This window comes from Rhipicephalus sanguineus, chromosome 8, assembly GCF_013339695.2.
Source record: "Rhipicephalus sanguineus isolate Rsan-2018 chromosome 8, BIME_Rsan_1.4, whole genome shotgun sequence".
Taxonomy (NCBI): domain Eukaryota; kingdom Metazoa; phylum Arthropoda; class Arachnida; order Ixodida; family Ixodidae; genus Rhipicephalus; species Rhipicephalus sanguineus.
This window is the reverse complement of record NC_051183.1, coordinates 92189133-92204114: the sequence shown is the minus strand read 5'-3', so window position 1 is coordinate 92204114 and position 14982 is coordinate 92189133. Positions and strand designations below refer to the sequence as shown.

The following is a 14982-nucleotide window of genomic DNA, read 5'->3' as shown; positions in this document are numbered from 1 at the left end:
AAGAAACTGTCGAAATCCGGGAGACTTGCCAGGTATGACATGCCCATGCTTACCTATGTTCCCGCGTGCACATGCGATTGCCGTGCCTTTCGCGGCAAAACGGCGAGCGCCTGTTTCTATACCTGCATGGTAGCCTACATTCATACAAAACGTTGCGTGGTGAAAATCTATTTACAACAACCGCACTCCATTACATTGCCAGCTAATGGGACTCGGCCCGAGCACATAAAAATTCTTATCACCCGAAATTCGTACAAGCCGTGATTGCATAATCGAGGTCCAACTGTAGCAATGAGCCAAACCTACCACAAGCCCAACATACACTTGCAAGATGCACACACACGTTCATGCAATACACACACATAGAGATGATCAACAGAGAGCCCGCAGCTGTGTCCTGCACCCGAGAGAACCCACCTGATGAAAAAGTTCATCTGCTCTGGCGAAGCCAAGTTTTCGTGCAGCAGCATGCCCACCTGAGATAAAGGGAGAGAAAAAAAGAAAAAAATAAAAGATTCAGGAAATGCTCCTTAAATCAAGGAAGTTGCAATGCACGATAGCACATGAAATAAACTTGCGTGAACATCACTTTTTTTTTCAAAGCGAAGTTTAATATAGAACAATTTTGAAGAGAGTTCGAATAGTAGCAGGATTTGAATAGTCAAAAAGAGGATACTAGCGAAAATAAAATGAAGACAGAGATGAAGAACAACCGGACAGGACAAGTACTGGACTTACAACTAAATTTTGTTGAAAGAAGACCCCACCCCCCACCCCCTACACATGATCCAGCAAGTGAATGTGTAAATAAGTTATCGCAGTCGTGCCAAAGTTGTAGTACACCTAACAGTGTGTTGCCATAAAAACTTGTCAAAGTGGTAGAAATTAACAGTACATTGCCATGATGCACTCTAGAACATCAACACAATGTGTGGCAGCTATTCAAAAACACGAATTCTTTATCTCGGGAAAGCTGAGTGATCTAGATCGCTCACACGTGACAGTTTGCCCCTTTTTTTGAAAGCTTCACTAATTTCATGCCCAAATTTATTTCTTCCTTTGCCAGTGAAGGTCATTGATCAAAAATCGCGAGCCCAGCTGCAGCCTTGATGCAATGTCACTCTTTTACACCATACAGCAATCGCTTTGTGCAGCAGATTAAGAGTCGGTATGAACGAACTTGCCAGAAAGTACTTCTTGACACTTATGAACCTTGTTTATGTTTAAACATATGTTCTCTTCACAAGCTGTGCCGATATACATACAGCATAAATGCACGTTTATGTCCTCAATGGGTACTCAGTTGAAGGGTACGAGAAACGAACCAGAAGAAGTGGACAATGCGGGCGCAATCCAACAATGGGGTTGATTAACCGAAAAGCGAAAACGTATCAAGTGTAACATCACAACATAACCAAAAGATTCGATGGGTACCTTGTATGAGAACTGGTCGGCAGGGTAGCGGCCATCCAGGAGTACCTCCAGGGCCTCGGCTGCCGTCTGCCACCGGTACTGGCAGCACAGACGCTGCACCAGACGTGCCAGGAAGCGGGCACGCTGGTTCACCGGTCGCCAATCCTCCACTGCGCGGAATGACAGAGCAAAGTCCAGCCAGCAGTTTAAAGGGAAGCTGAAGTGGTTCTAAAATTCAGTAAAGCTTTGTGGTTCATCAAAACGTGTGAGGAGGTGCAGCGCTCCGTACTGCCTTAGTTGGCATGTCTTCTAAAGAAATAAGGGGCGAGAAGGAGGTATTCTCTGTAGGATACCTCCTTCTGTATCGGCTTCAAAGTCTGATTCTGTATCAGCTTCACAGTAAAGAATGTTTTAGGGGTCCCTTGAAGTGTTGGGGCCTAGTCAAGTTGGCAACAGTTCCCAGACGCTGCTATGCCCACAAGCAAATAACCATCCCAAAAGAAGACCCCAAAAGCGGCGCTACTTACGTGTAGAAGCGCAAAACAAGCGGAATTTTACTAAATTTTCCAATGATTTAAAATATCTTAATTTAATGAAAAAGTCACTCAAGCATGAAAGGAAAACAAAAGAACATTCTTAATATTTGTACAGAAAATATGTACCCCTGTGAGCGAAAGCCCATATTGACTTTTCAACAGTCTCCAGGATAGTCACCACGCTGTTCACTGCCCGTTTGCCAGGGCAATGTTGACACTCTCATATTATGTTTGATTTAAACGCTCACCTACACAAAGTCATTGACAAATGCCCAATTAGCGAACATGGCGAGCACTAAAACAACTATATATTTGCAGGGAAAGCTTGAATAAGCCCAAAAAATTTGACGAGTGGAAAACGCTACAAGCAACTCTGAAAAAAACGAAGAAAATTAAGCCTATATCTGCTTATTACAAGCTGAACAGGCAACACTGGTTCGCGACATTCTTGAAGTGCAAAGCCTACAATTGGTGCAATCTTCCAGCAGTAACTAACGGACAAAAACTTGGGAGTTCAAAAGATTTAGATGTTAGGGATCATGCAATGACTGCTGTAAGAAATAAGAGGGGTGACACAAAGACTAATGCAAACAGTAATGCAAATCTGAGAGGAAATTGGATGAACGGATGCCGTAATTCACATTAACATTTACACGTGAACAGCATTCCTTTGGCTAGCACCAGCCAATGGAATTCGAATGGCTTATCCACCTCTCAGTGCGACAGAGAGCTATGTGGCCAGCCAGCAACAGAATGGACACTTTTCGTAATCCGCAAGTGCGCTTCCCTGTGCTGCATATTCGCCCAACTAATGGCGGCACCTGCCATGCTTTAAGTGGAGATGAGGTCTTAGTTGCATGTGGCGGGGCTCGTCTATTACGCACGTTAATGTCCAGAGAGCTGAGTATACATTTTCCATGCTGTAGCGCAAGCAAACCGAGCTTGAACACGCTGTTTGCAGTAAGTGACTAGCCGCCATTAATTGGGCAAACTGCATAGCAGGAAAGCTAGCCTTACAATTATGAAAGGGCCTATTGTCACTTTAGGAATGGTCTAGCATTGCTGACAGCACCTTATTAGAATGGGTTCAGCCATAATTCATCACCGTCATCAGCCAGATCATCAAACTGTGCAGCCATGTAGGTGCACACATTAACTTACAGACAGATGGTTGGTACTTTGCTATTTCGGAAAATGATGCATTACGGCATAGTGGGCACTTTGCAACTGTGTCTGCAGTAGGCACCCTACGAGAGTTTGCAATGGGCTTCAAGAACGTCGCTCCTCCTGCTTACATTGAGACTGTGCTGCGTGTTCCACGCAGGCCCGAAGTTTTTTCCAGCAAGCATTATTTTGCCATGAATATAATCGACGTACGTGTTGGCAAGTGTTGCAACGAGCTCACATTGATGGCTTACAACCTACTGGTTGCAGTCACCCATTGCAGAACAATGCAGAACAAGTTTAGCGACTGAAAATTAGGTAAGCAAGAACAGGCAATGTAAAAAAAAAAAATGTCACAGCAAGCTGCTGTCGTGTGAAATTTTAGGGCAGCAATCGGCATCCATCTTTCATACTATGTGCATCATATTCTCAATTACCAAGCGTCCTTTTACAGTACGAGTTGCTTTTTTATAGTGAAAGAGGAGAGTTTCACAATAGTACTTATTGTCTGGCAAAGGAAGAATGCAGCTGATATTGAATACAGATCCAACAAAACACTTCACGGTTCCAAGTTTGCTTTTAAAATGAGATGAACGATCATAAAGAGAATGTTAGCTTGCATACACCTCAATCGCAAGAAGCCAATGAAAGGAGAGGGGACAACATTTGCAGATCTACTTAGGCATCAAAGTTATAAAAGGCCGATGACAGCCCGTTACAAGTACCTAAAGCCAACATGTAATGAGGAAAAGACGAAGGAAGGACGAAGGAAGTTTTAGGAAGGAAGGAAGACAACGGAATTGCGAAAGGCAAAATGAAAGTGCGTCGTTTTTTTTTCCTAGCACAGTACTAAGCGAACACACATTCACATGCAGCATTTCACAAACCTGCTGTTGTATCAGCCGACAAGACTGCTTGTGCAGACGTACATGGAGCTCTCAGATGTTCCAGCAGTGCCCTCTGTGGAGGAAGATAAGAATACATTTATTTAAAATGAATCTAAAAAAAAAGAACAAAGTTGCTAAACTGACAATTATTCAAGTGCAAGATCACCCAATTTTACTGCCTTGTCAACTATGTAGCCCACTGTAGGAACACCGAGATTCACAGTCACCAGACTTCTACTTTAGCGCTGTTTCTTGCGTAATGAACTTTCACTACTTGAATTCTCGATATCCTCAAACATATTCCATCAATCTCAAGAAACTAGTCCTAAACAACCCCGCAGTTCAGAATTTGTGCCCAATGTGAACACGCTGCCGCAAGAATTTTTGCAAAGAAGTGCATCAATAGGGAAGTTAGAGGGGATAGAACAACAGTTTCGGCTGGTTTCGGTTTCTAGCTCTGCCTCACCACCCTTCATCACGCAGAGGAGTAGGTGCAGCCTGTCGTCGTGACTACGCCAACATCGGTAAAGTAGCACGATGTCAGCGACTGCACCCCAGGCACGCTGCCGATGACCGAGCGAGGCATCCTTTGCGAGTTGATCGTTGCACGCGGCCGGCGCGATGAGGAAGCGTGGCGCGAGGCACTGACAAGGTAAGAATACACGACAGGCGCAACAACCACACAGCCAAAACCGCATCATCGGAAGGGCCAAGGGAGTTTCGTAGTGCAGACGACCAATCAATGAGGTCAGTGCTACGTACGGTTTCCCATGGGCAACATTACATTGCTTTGCAAGAGAAGAGTACTGGTCAGGCACAGGAGATGGGTCCGGGAATCGGTTTCATGATAGCGTGTATGCATGGTGCGCAGCGCTGTCATATTCGAAAAAATGTGATCACCACAGACTTTTAAACGAATGAGCAGACTTGTTAAGCAGGTGAAAAGAAATAAATAATTGGGGCAGGCACGTAGCCAGAATTTTTTTTTCGGGGGGGGGGGGGGGGGGAGGGGCCATGGCCTAATTGTTCGAAAGAAAGTATTTCCATGGCAAAAATAAAACAAAAGTTGCCGGGAATATAGAAGGCCGGACAAATTTCGGGGGGGCCCGGGCCCCCTGGGCCCCCCCCCTTGCCTACGTGCCTGAATTGGGGCCTGTTTACTGGCCCTTTAAAGAACCCATCACCAGAAGTCACTGCAAATTTGTTTGCTCATTGGAAGTTGCAAGGTGCCACAAAACAGGCTTTTGCTGCCATAACAAGTGGTAGCGCAACACACATGTAATGCAGAGGTTGTAGATTGCCCCCCCCCCCCCTGTCAGCAGGTATTAATTTTTTTTTAATTTAAAGAAGTTACGAGGCTTCAAATGCAAGAACAAAGATTACTATGAGGCATGCGATTGTCGGGGACTCAGCATTAATTCTGACCACTTGGGACTCTTATGTGCACCCAAATCTACGGTAAAATCCCGAGCAAGCACCCCTTCAGCAAGTCGAAATTACTGGCAAAGTGGAGGGGGGCGCTTTCCCGGAACGGAACGAAAATTTAAGATGTCTCAGCAATGTTTTCACGCCAGGAAAATGGAGTGCATGTGGACTTCCTCAGAAGTATTCTCGCTCTCGTTCATGGCATGGTGCATTACAATGACGACTCACAAATGCAAGAAAAGCAATCTAAACACGATCAGACCGCGGGAAGCATGGCATGGAAGTGCCTCTGATGATGAGCCAACGCAACAGTTCTAAGCAACAGACATAGCTCACAGGCCTTCTCTTTACTGCGTATGGTGACATAGGCACCATCTTGAAAAACAAATCTCGGCCTTTCACTTGCGGGACTCTGAAAATAGTGATGGGTGTCTTGCACCAAGTCTATGGTGTAATCATTATGTGGGAAAAAAAGATCAAACTGCGATGCTAAATTTCAGGAATAGACGCTTCGAGATCGAGCGGCTAAGCAGGAGTGGATGGGATTCATGCAGGCCAGTGTAGGATGGGCATGGGCGGAACGGGAGGGGGGGGGGGGGTGCATTTCGGGAACGGCGTAGAAAATTTTAATTGGCATTGAAATTGGAGGGGGGGCCTGCTCTTGGTGGGGGCATTTGATTGGAATTTTACGGTAAGTGCACAGTGGGCAGAAATCGAACCTGCACCCTTGTGCTCAGAAGCTTGACACCTTAGCCACTAAGTCACCACACTCGCAAATAGCTTTTTTTTTTTTGCCGACTTTCTTTAGATCATAAAAATCCGCACTTGAGTTAAAAATTACAAATAACATTGCGGTATTGTTTACTTGGCTTGATATGAATCATGGAAAATAGAGCTGGTAGAGCCTTTGGAGTTAATAGGCATATGGCAGCCCACATAAGAAGCTATAATATGGGGAGACTCGAATATGCTCTAAACAACGGACTAAGATTAGAAGCAGTGAACAGAAAACTGGGCACAGCCAAAAACCAGATGTATGGACTAAGGGACAAGGAAGGCAACGTCACTACCAGTATGGATAACATAGTTAAAGTAGTTGAGTTGTGCAAAGATCTGTACAGCAGCCGCGACAACCACGACAATAACGTAAGAAGTAACAGTAGCCCAGAGGAATGTGACATCCCACTAGTAACGGCACGGGGAGTAAAGAAAGCCTTGGAGGGAATGCGAAGAGACAAAGCCAGTGGTGAGGATCGGGTAACATCACAGTTATGGCAAAAGTACCATTTGCAGCATCCCACAGATCGAAAGTTACCGGTTAAACATTCTCTGGAGCACCTTAGCAAAAGGAGGCCTCCAGCACAATCTACACGTGACCACAGCAATAGAATGCAGCAGCAAGGGAACGTGAGACATGTTAAAGCTACATTTAGCATCGAGCAATGTTACAAATGGGGAAACGTATTCGCAAATGTCTCCTATATATTTCTAATTAGCATTTGAGTAATGTCAAAGTAGCACAGGTGGTATTGGTTCCCTGAAAAATGACAGGCTGCTCACAAAACTGTCCTTAACCATGAAACCTCGAAAAGATTAAAGATTCCTCGATAGTTCAGCAGGCTGTTGGTTCATAGTTGAAGGAATGGAACGCCCAACGAATAGGACGGTGCTCACATGCGCATGCCCAACTCTTGACACCGCACGTTGCAACAGAAATAAATACAAGTTTCTCCTATTAGCTGCAAAGATATATCCCTGCTTCAATGAAATAGGTAGGAAAAAAGAAAGAAAAATACAAGAGTAAGCATACTGTCATAAAACACTAACCGAACATGACGTCCAACCTAGGTGGACACGCCCACCTTAGGTGCAGACAAGCTCACTGTTTTAACGCAATAGGAAATATGCTGGATGGACTTCCAGTGTCATAAAAAACCACTACACTAACTTCGCACAGAGCAGTGAAAGAGAACGCATTATCGTCATTCTGCGCGCAACTACACACGGCGTTTCCTTGAACATGTCACGCCAAAGCACTGGCATAGAAACGAACAGAATGAAAAGATTGCAAAACTACGCCAAGAGGAGTTATAAAAAGGTATACCCGCACTGGTGGATTAGCAACGAAAGTGCAAAAACGCTACTATGCCCGAAGACACGGGTTCGAATCACGGCTACGACGGCCGTATTTCGATGTAGGAGAAATATAAAAACTAGGGGTGTGCGAATATTCGAAAGTTTCGAATATTCGTCGAATATTACATTCGAAATATTCGTATTCGATTCGAAAATCGTGAATTCGAAAAGTTTCGAATATTCGATAACTTCGAATATTCGAGAAATTCGAATATGCGATTCGATTATCATGCATAAAATAACTCGTCTTCCACATTTCTGCTGCGTTCGTATCGCTAAAAACGTTGCCGAGAGGAGCGATAAACATCGTAAGTACACGGAGGCACAATATCAGCCTGCGACGAGCGCCGCAATACGTATGATTTATTGCTGGTGTATCTCCGACGTGCAGCGCTGTTGGCGATCATGTAACCGTACATTTTCAATATTATGCTGCCGTAACGTGCCACACTACCACTCGTTCACTATGCGGCACCACTTCTGAAGAAAGACAGTGACCCACGTGACTGGTGGCGGACTGTAGGCACTTTCAGATACCCCAGTCTGGCAAAGCTTTGCCCCATGTAACTCCCTATACCAGCCACTTCTGTTCCAAGCGAGCGTGCCTTTTCAGTGGGGGCGGGGGGGGGGGGGGGGGGGGGAGGTGTTGTCTCTGTTACAAGGGAGCGCCTGCTGCCTGATCATGTGGAGCAACTCATATTTCTTCATGATAACATGTAGTCATTACTTCCGTTGTGCCGTGATATTTGCTTGTGTTGTGATGTGCATTGTGCTAGCCAGGACATTGTGTTCTGGAGATAGCAGTGTATGTTGTGTTGCCAGTCAGGCTGTTAATGTTTTTTTTTTCTTCATATAGCTACATGTTAAATAAAATATTGTTACTGTGGAGTCATTTTTCCTTTGATATTCGATATTCGATTCGATATTCGAAGGTGGATATTCGTATTCGATTCGTATTCGAAAAATTTGATATTCGCACACCCCTAATAAAAACACATTAGTACACGTTACAGCTTTAGGCCTCGGGTGGCCAGAACTAACTTGGAACACCTCCCCCCCCCCTAAAAATACTATGGGGTTGTCACGCCTCAGCGTTGCTTTCAGCCTGCGCATTGTTAATCAGGAACCTGTCGTTCGGGGATGCGGTGTCACTGGAACTGGGAGCCGCTAAAGCACAGCGAGGGAGAAAGGAGAAGCCCTGCGGTAATACCGTACCGTATTTCCGTAACTTCCTAAAAGTCTCTACTTTCTTATCCAAAACAAACAGTGCGACACGCCCACTGGTTTAGTTTACGGACATGCTTTCCGCACAGGCATTCGTCCGCCAACAAAGTCTGCGCCAACTTGTGTGAAGACTTACCCACTGACGGATGGGATACTCGTTGCCGACAATGGTGCCGGTGTCTGACATATCGGACCTTCTCACTACATTTAATTTACGCGATAACTTTGACCTGAAGGCGAAAAAACAAGGCCACTGTAAGAACTGTCCCTGCAGACCACGCGCACTCCACACCGCTTTTGTTGTGGGCTTGAGGCTTCTGGCTCTGTCTTGGCTGTCTGTGGTTTACAGATGCGAATTCGGTGATGATGATAAATTACGCGACGTTCATCACACTGACCTCTAGTGGAAATCAGTGGTTCATCACGATTACAATAATGATTTTTCAGGGTCTGTACGAGCTATTTCACGACAGCGTCTTTTACATAAAAAAATACACATCTTAGAAGCCATTGCTCTGCTGCGTGCTAGCGAAAGAAGCAATCGCTAGAGCCGGAAACACATATTTTGAGATAAAATTTCTCGGTATAGCATTTATTTGGTACCCTTTACAAACGTCCGCAATCGCTTGAAGTTCGTTCAGCATTTTATTTCCTGCAATATTCGTACAATAATTATTATAGGAAACTCTGTGACAGGACCCAAGCAAAAACATGGCCTCCGAGCTGTGCTTCTGCAATCTATTGCAAGGCCATCTTGGGGGCAATATTTCGTAGCGTGTGAAGGCGGTTTGTAAGACGGTGTAACGAAAGCCTGCATCTGCACCACTTGGGGTTGATAAGTGGCTCCATCACAAGCAACCTGTACACGCTTGTTTACGGATCCTGTATGTTCAATACAACAAACTACGCAACAAAGCGCACCTGGCACTAGCGTACGCAAAGCTTTGCATTAGCGTTTGTATCCACTGCGCCTGCATCGTACGCTCCTCTTGCGCGCCCAGTGACGGAAATAGCGGGTGACCGTAAATTTGGACCGCTATCTTTGCGTACGCTCACTTTTAGGCTCGGCGTCGGCGCTCCCGTCGGCGGCGTCCACACGAGTGATGCAAAAAATCATAATCACGCGATTATGCCGTCACCATGACGTCACAGATCGCCAAAATGTGTGACGTCGGCGACTCGGATGCATATTCGAACAAGCCCTTCTCTAATACATGCCTTGCACGTGACGTCACAGACAGGTGCTCCGCGCTGGAGCCCCAACATGGCGGCCACCGTGACATTTTTATCTCATTATAGTGTGTCATTGCAGAGGAGGACACCCAGGTGTTCGGTCCCCGCGTTCTTTTGTGCTCTCCCCGCTTTCTTTTGTTCGCCAGCCGCGCCAAGGGGGAACACAAAGTAAGGGGGGGGGGGGGGGTTGGTGTGAAGGATGCTTGGGTGCACCGGCACTAATCTGATGGCGAGCCGTCACCGTTTCTTGCTCGGCGCGTTCGAACAAAAGCTCACGGAGCGTCTCAACCCGCTGGTTTCCCAAGATGGCGGCCACGGTGACGTCAGTGCAAGCTATGTATACCCCTGTCACACGGCTCTAACACGGCCGCCACCGAACTCCGTTTAACTCCCTCGTCTTTTCCTCGAGGGAGATGGGGTTCATGTCACACGTACGGTGACCATTTCGCTGAGGAAGTTAAATGGAGCTTTTGGTGGAGGGAGTTTGGTTATGACATTTCGGCTCGATGGAGTACTCTCGTTCCCAGCCAGCTACTGCTACGCTGAAAACCGCACTAGCAAAATCGTCCTAAGGAGCTCAATTATAATTTTAAAAGCTATGCTCTTTTTTTTTTTGCGTAGCATTTCACTCACCGTAGTGTAAGTTTTAGTTGTATTTTTTCGGACAGCGTTTGTACTCTCCACACCAACGCCTCGCTGTGAAGCGTCGCTAAAGTGAGCTAGAAGAGGGTAGTGGGCTTGCTGGGGTCCCCTGCTTGACGCCGGGTATGTCACATGTGTGGTGGCGCCACCAGCGACTTAAATGTAGGGCACTGCCTGACGGAGGTGTTTGTGCGCAACTGATGTCATGCTTTTTTGTGCGCTGTTATCATATGCACTGGACGGAAATGCACGCGAATTTCGGAAGTGTAAAGGGTAATGCTGATGTCGCAGACAATAAAAAATAAAGAATACTAGCGCGAGCTAGGTGCGTTGGCCTACATGCGCGCGTAAGGCATGGTAACCATCTAGAACACTGTAGCATGGTGTATGCACCTCTGCTGTTAGCAATTTATCTGATGTTAAATGAAACACACCGAAGACCGTCAGTACTCGTGTGAGTAAAGCTGCAGAAAACATTCTTTTCTGAAACTCTGTCGCCGTAACTCGCGCGAACGCGCATGCAGAACTCGATGCATGCAAGGGATGCTGCGCAAATTTGAGATGCATATAAATTGTTCTTACGAGTGATAAGCAGCGATGGCGAACTTTTCAAAGCCTACGCGTTTTGCGGCTATCAATTGTAAACTGGATTGTTTGCATTTCTCGGGCACTATTTTCGTCAAGCACGCCTTTTACGAGCGTGTGAAATTACTGTCGATGACGCACACTCGGGAGTTTACCACGAGCTCTTAATGTTATACATTTCACAGCATTTAAATACTTGGAGCTGCTCATTCTTTCTGCAGAAATCCAGTATCTTGGCTCTGTAATTTGGCTATTTCTGCACTGAATATTCCTATGCAAAGATTGTAAAAATCCACAGATAAGAAAAACAGGAAGCCACTCTCCTCAAGTACTGGGCACAAGTACATGAACATTTATTCATCATATATTGGGCACAGTTGCTTGAACAGTATCACCAATGGTACGAGAACGTACCTTCTTCTCACCTTGAACGCTTCCCGATCGCTTTCTCTTTCGGGTCGGTCTTTCTCGTGGTGTCTTCTTTGTCAAATACGACGCCAAGTTAAGCAGGATTGTACGCACAGCGTCCTCTCGTAGGCAAGGTTTCCCACGTGGTGTGCGTACTTCGTTCCCTTCGATTATATATGTACGTAGTACCAGCACATACTTCGGCTCAAAATGAAGTTGACACACGGCAGATGTGTCGTCCAGTGCTTTGTCCGCTCGATGCAAATTCCATTCCCAGGGCTTCCTCAGGGCTGTATCCTTCGGAACGCCTAACAAAGACGACTTCGTGCTGCCCTTCACGTGGACGTAACCTGTCCGACAGCCTGCCGCAAAACAGTGGTTTTGCCGCCGCGGAAGCATTTTAACCTCGTGAGACAGTCACTGCTTGTCAGGCCACATCGCTGTTTGCAGAAGAACCTATAGCAGATTGAGGATGCAAAGCGCGAAGAGTTCTTAAAAAAACAAAACTCGCGCACACCGACCGCCACTCCAAACAGCCAGCAACTGCCCCAGCGCCAACGCTCACTACATTTGATGCGACGGTGGCGTCGCGCCGCGGAGACGCGCCGAAGCACGTTTTTGTGACATTGGTGGCGTCACCGCAATGCATAGCGCCGGCCGGCGAGTGAGCCCACTACCCCATTCTAGCTCACTTTAGCGTCGCGCCATATTTGTTTCTGCACGTGTGAGGCGCACGCACAAGCACTGTAACAGCAATGGTGATTCCGAGCACTTCATCAACACACAAAAACGAGTTTTTGTTGCTTTAAAGGCGACTGCACAAGCCAAAAATTGGACGTTTCGACGAGCGCAACAGCGCTGTTTCTGCCCCATGCGGCAACCGTCGAAAGCTTGCACCGAGCCGTGTAGCAGTAGCACGGCCACAACTCCATTCTCGTAATGCTCCATCAGGGAATTAAATGCCGAACGGAGTGAAATCGAGTTCGGTGGTGGCCGTGTGACAGAGGTATAAGTTGTGATGCGTACTGACGCTGGCGCGATGCTTGTGTTCACTGTAAGCTTTCGTATACCAGCTTGTGCGCCGTCTCACCTCATACTAACTCCCCCCCTCCCCCCCACCCCACCCTTCTGCAATACTGTCCCCCTGTCTTCTTCTTCTCGTGCAGTGCAGGCCGGGACGGACGCTCCTTCTTTACCTCTCCCACGAGGTTTTTTTTTTTTTTCCAGACCACTATCCAGTATGGCATATCCTCTGCCTTTAATTTATTTTCATCCATAACACCCCTTATACTTTCCTTGGCGTTATTGTCTGTCAGTTCTCATTAATAATGAATAACAGGTGGTAACATGAAAACCGTGACATGATGTCATGTATGTCATGATTTACATGCCGCGCTCATGGTGCATTCGCGGCCGTTTCGCTAGCTTGATATACACCAAAATTGGTATTGCGCGGCGCGACTGTGTAACGAACGTAAATGAAAGGTGGTAACATGAAAATCATGACATGTACGACATGATTTACATGCCACGCTCATGGCCGTTTCGCTAGATTGATATGCACCGAAATCGGTATTGCGCGATGTGACTGTATGAAGAACTTTAGTGACATGAAAAACCATGATATGCATGTCATGCATATGGCATGATTTATATGCTATACTCATGGTGCACTCGCGGCCATTTCGATCGTTTGATATACACCAAAATTGGTATTGCGCGATATGACTGTATGACGAACATAAATGAGAGGTCTTAACATGCGAATCATGTTATGCATGTTATGTACGGTATGATTTACATGCCACTGTCATGGTGCGTTTCCGGCCGTTTTGTTAACTGGATATATACTAAAATTGGTATAGCATGACACGAGTGCGTGATGAACATAAACGAGAGGTCATGCATTGTATATACCAGAATATGCGTTTCATTGGCATGGTGTATACGAGATTGTGCATTCATGCGTCCATGGCAAACATGCGACATATGGTGAACTAGATGCCATGGCATGAATGATTTCTAGGGGTGTGCGGATATCAAATTTTTCGAATACGAATATCCACCTTCGAATATCGAATCGAATATCAAAGAAAAAACGCCTCCACAGTAACAATATTTTATTTAAGATGTAGCTGTTTGAAACAAACATTAACAGCAGTGGCAACACAACATACACTGCTATATCCAGAACACAATGTCCAGGCTAGCACAATGCACACCACACAACAAGCAAATATCACGGCACAATGAAAGTAATGACTAGATGTTGTCATGAAGAAATATGAGTTGCTCCACATGATCAGGCAGCAGGCGCTCTCTTCTAACAGAGACACCCCCCCCCCCTCTGCCACTGAAAAGGCACGCTTAAAGTCCCTAATTTTTCCCTTCTTGACAGGGAAAAATCTAGGGACTTTAGGCACGCTCGCTTGGAACATAAGTGGCTGGTGTAGGGAGGTACATCGGGCAAAGCTTTGCCAGACTGGGGTACCTGAAGGTGCCTACACTACGCCACCAGTCACATGGGTCACTGTCTTTCTTCAGAAGTGGTCCCGCATAGTGAACGAGTGGCAGTGCGGCACGTTACGGCCGCATAATATTGAAAATGTACGGTTACATGATCGCCAACAGCTCTGCACGTCGGAGATGCACCAGCAATAAATCATACGTATTGGGGCGCTCGTCGCAGGCAGATATCGTGCCTCCGTGTACTTACGATGTTTATCGCTCCTCTCGGCAACGTTTTAAATGCGAATGCATTTCTTAGTCGGGCTATGTCAGGCGTCGGTGTCCACGCGCCGGCAGGTGTTATCTCTCCGCTCTCACTCCCTCTCCCATAGCAACAGCTGCGGGCGCGCGCGCTTATCCTCGCCCCTAGCAACCGGAGCAGGTGGTGCGGGCGGAGTATCAGAGAGTGAGTGGAGAGGAGGAGCGCGCTCTGGCGTGTGAGGGCGCTCGCATCGCGGGAGCTCGGCGGAGCTCCCGCGTGTGTGGAGAGAGTGTAGGAGAGGGTATGTGCCGTGCTTCGCCGCTCCTTCTCTCGCCGATCGCTCTCTCTCCTGCCTGCGCCCCACTCTCCCGTCCGCTGGAGCGAAGCGCGCGCCTCACTCTCGACCGTTCACTGGCTGGGCGCCTCTAAAGGCGATGGCAGAAGTCGGTGAAGGCGAATGTCTGACGGCGTTATTAATTTACGCCATTAAAATTACTACGCCGTGTACTGTCGGCGCAAGAAATGCATTCGCATTTCCTCACGATTCCCTTCGGGGAGGTGGGGGCATTTTTTTAGCTATACGAACGCAGCAGAAATGTGGAAGACGAGTTATTTTATG

General features: G+C 46.7%; 1 protein-coding gene across 1 annotated transcript in view; it reads right to left on the bottom strand.

The window, feature by feature from the left end:
- Positions 1-9084, bottom strand: part of LOC119402208 (uncharacterized) — a 51749-nt gene extending 42665 nt beyond the window's left edge. The window contains exons 1-4 of the mRNA XM_037669339.2: positions 8922-9084; positions 4001-4073; positions 1435-1583; positions 418-476 (exon numbers count right to left, since the gene is read on the bottom strand). Coding sequence (XP_037525267.1) covers positions 418-476; positions 1435-1583; positions 4001-4073; positions 8922-8972 — 332 coding nt within the window. The 5' untranslated portion in view covers positions 8973-9084. The remainder of the gene's footprint in view (positions 1-417; positions 477-1434; positions 1584-4000; positions 4074-8921) is intronic.
- Between the last annotated feature and the right edge of the window lie 5898 nt (positions 9085-14982).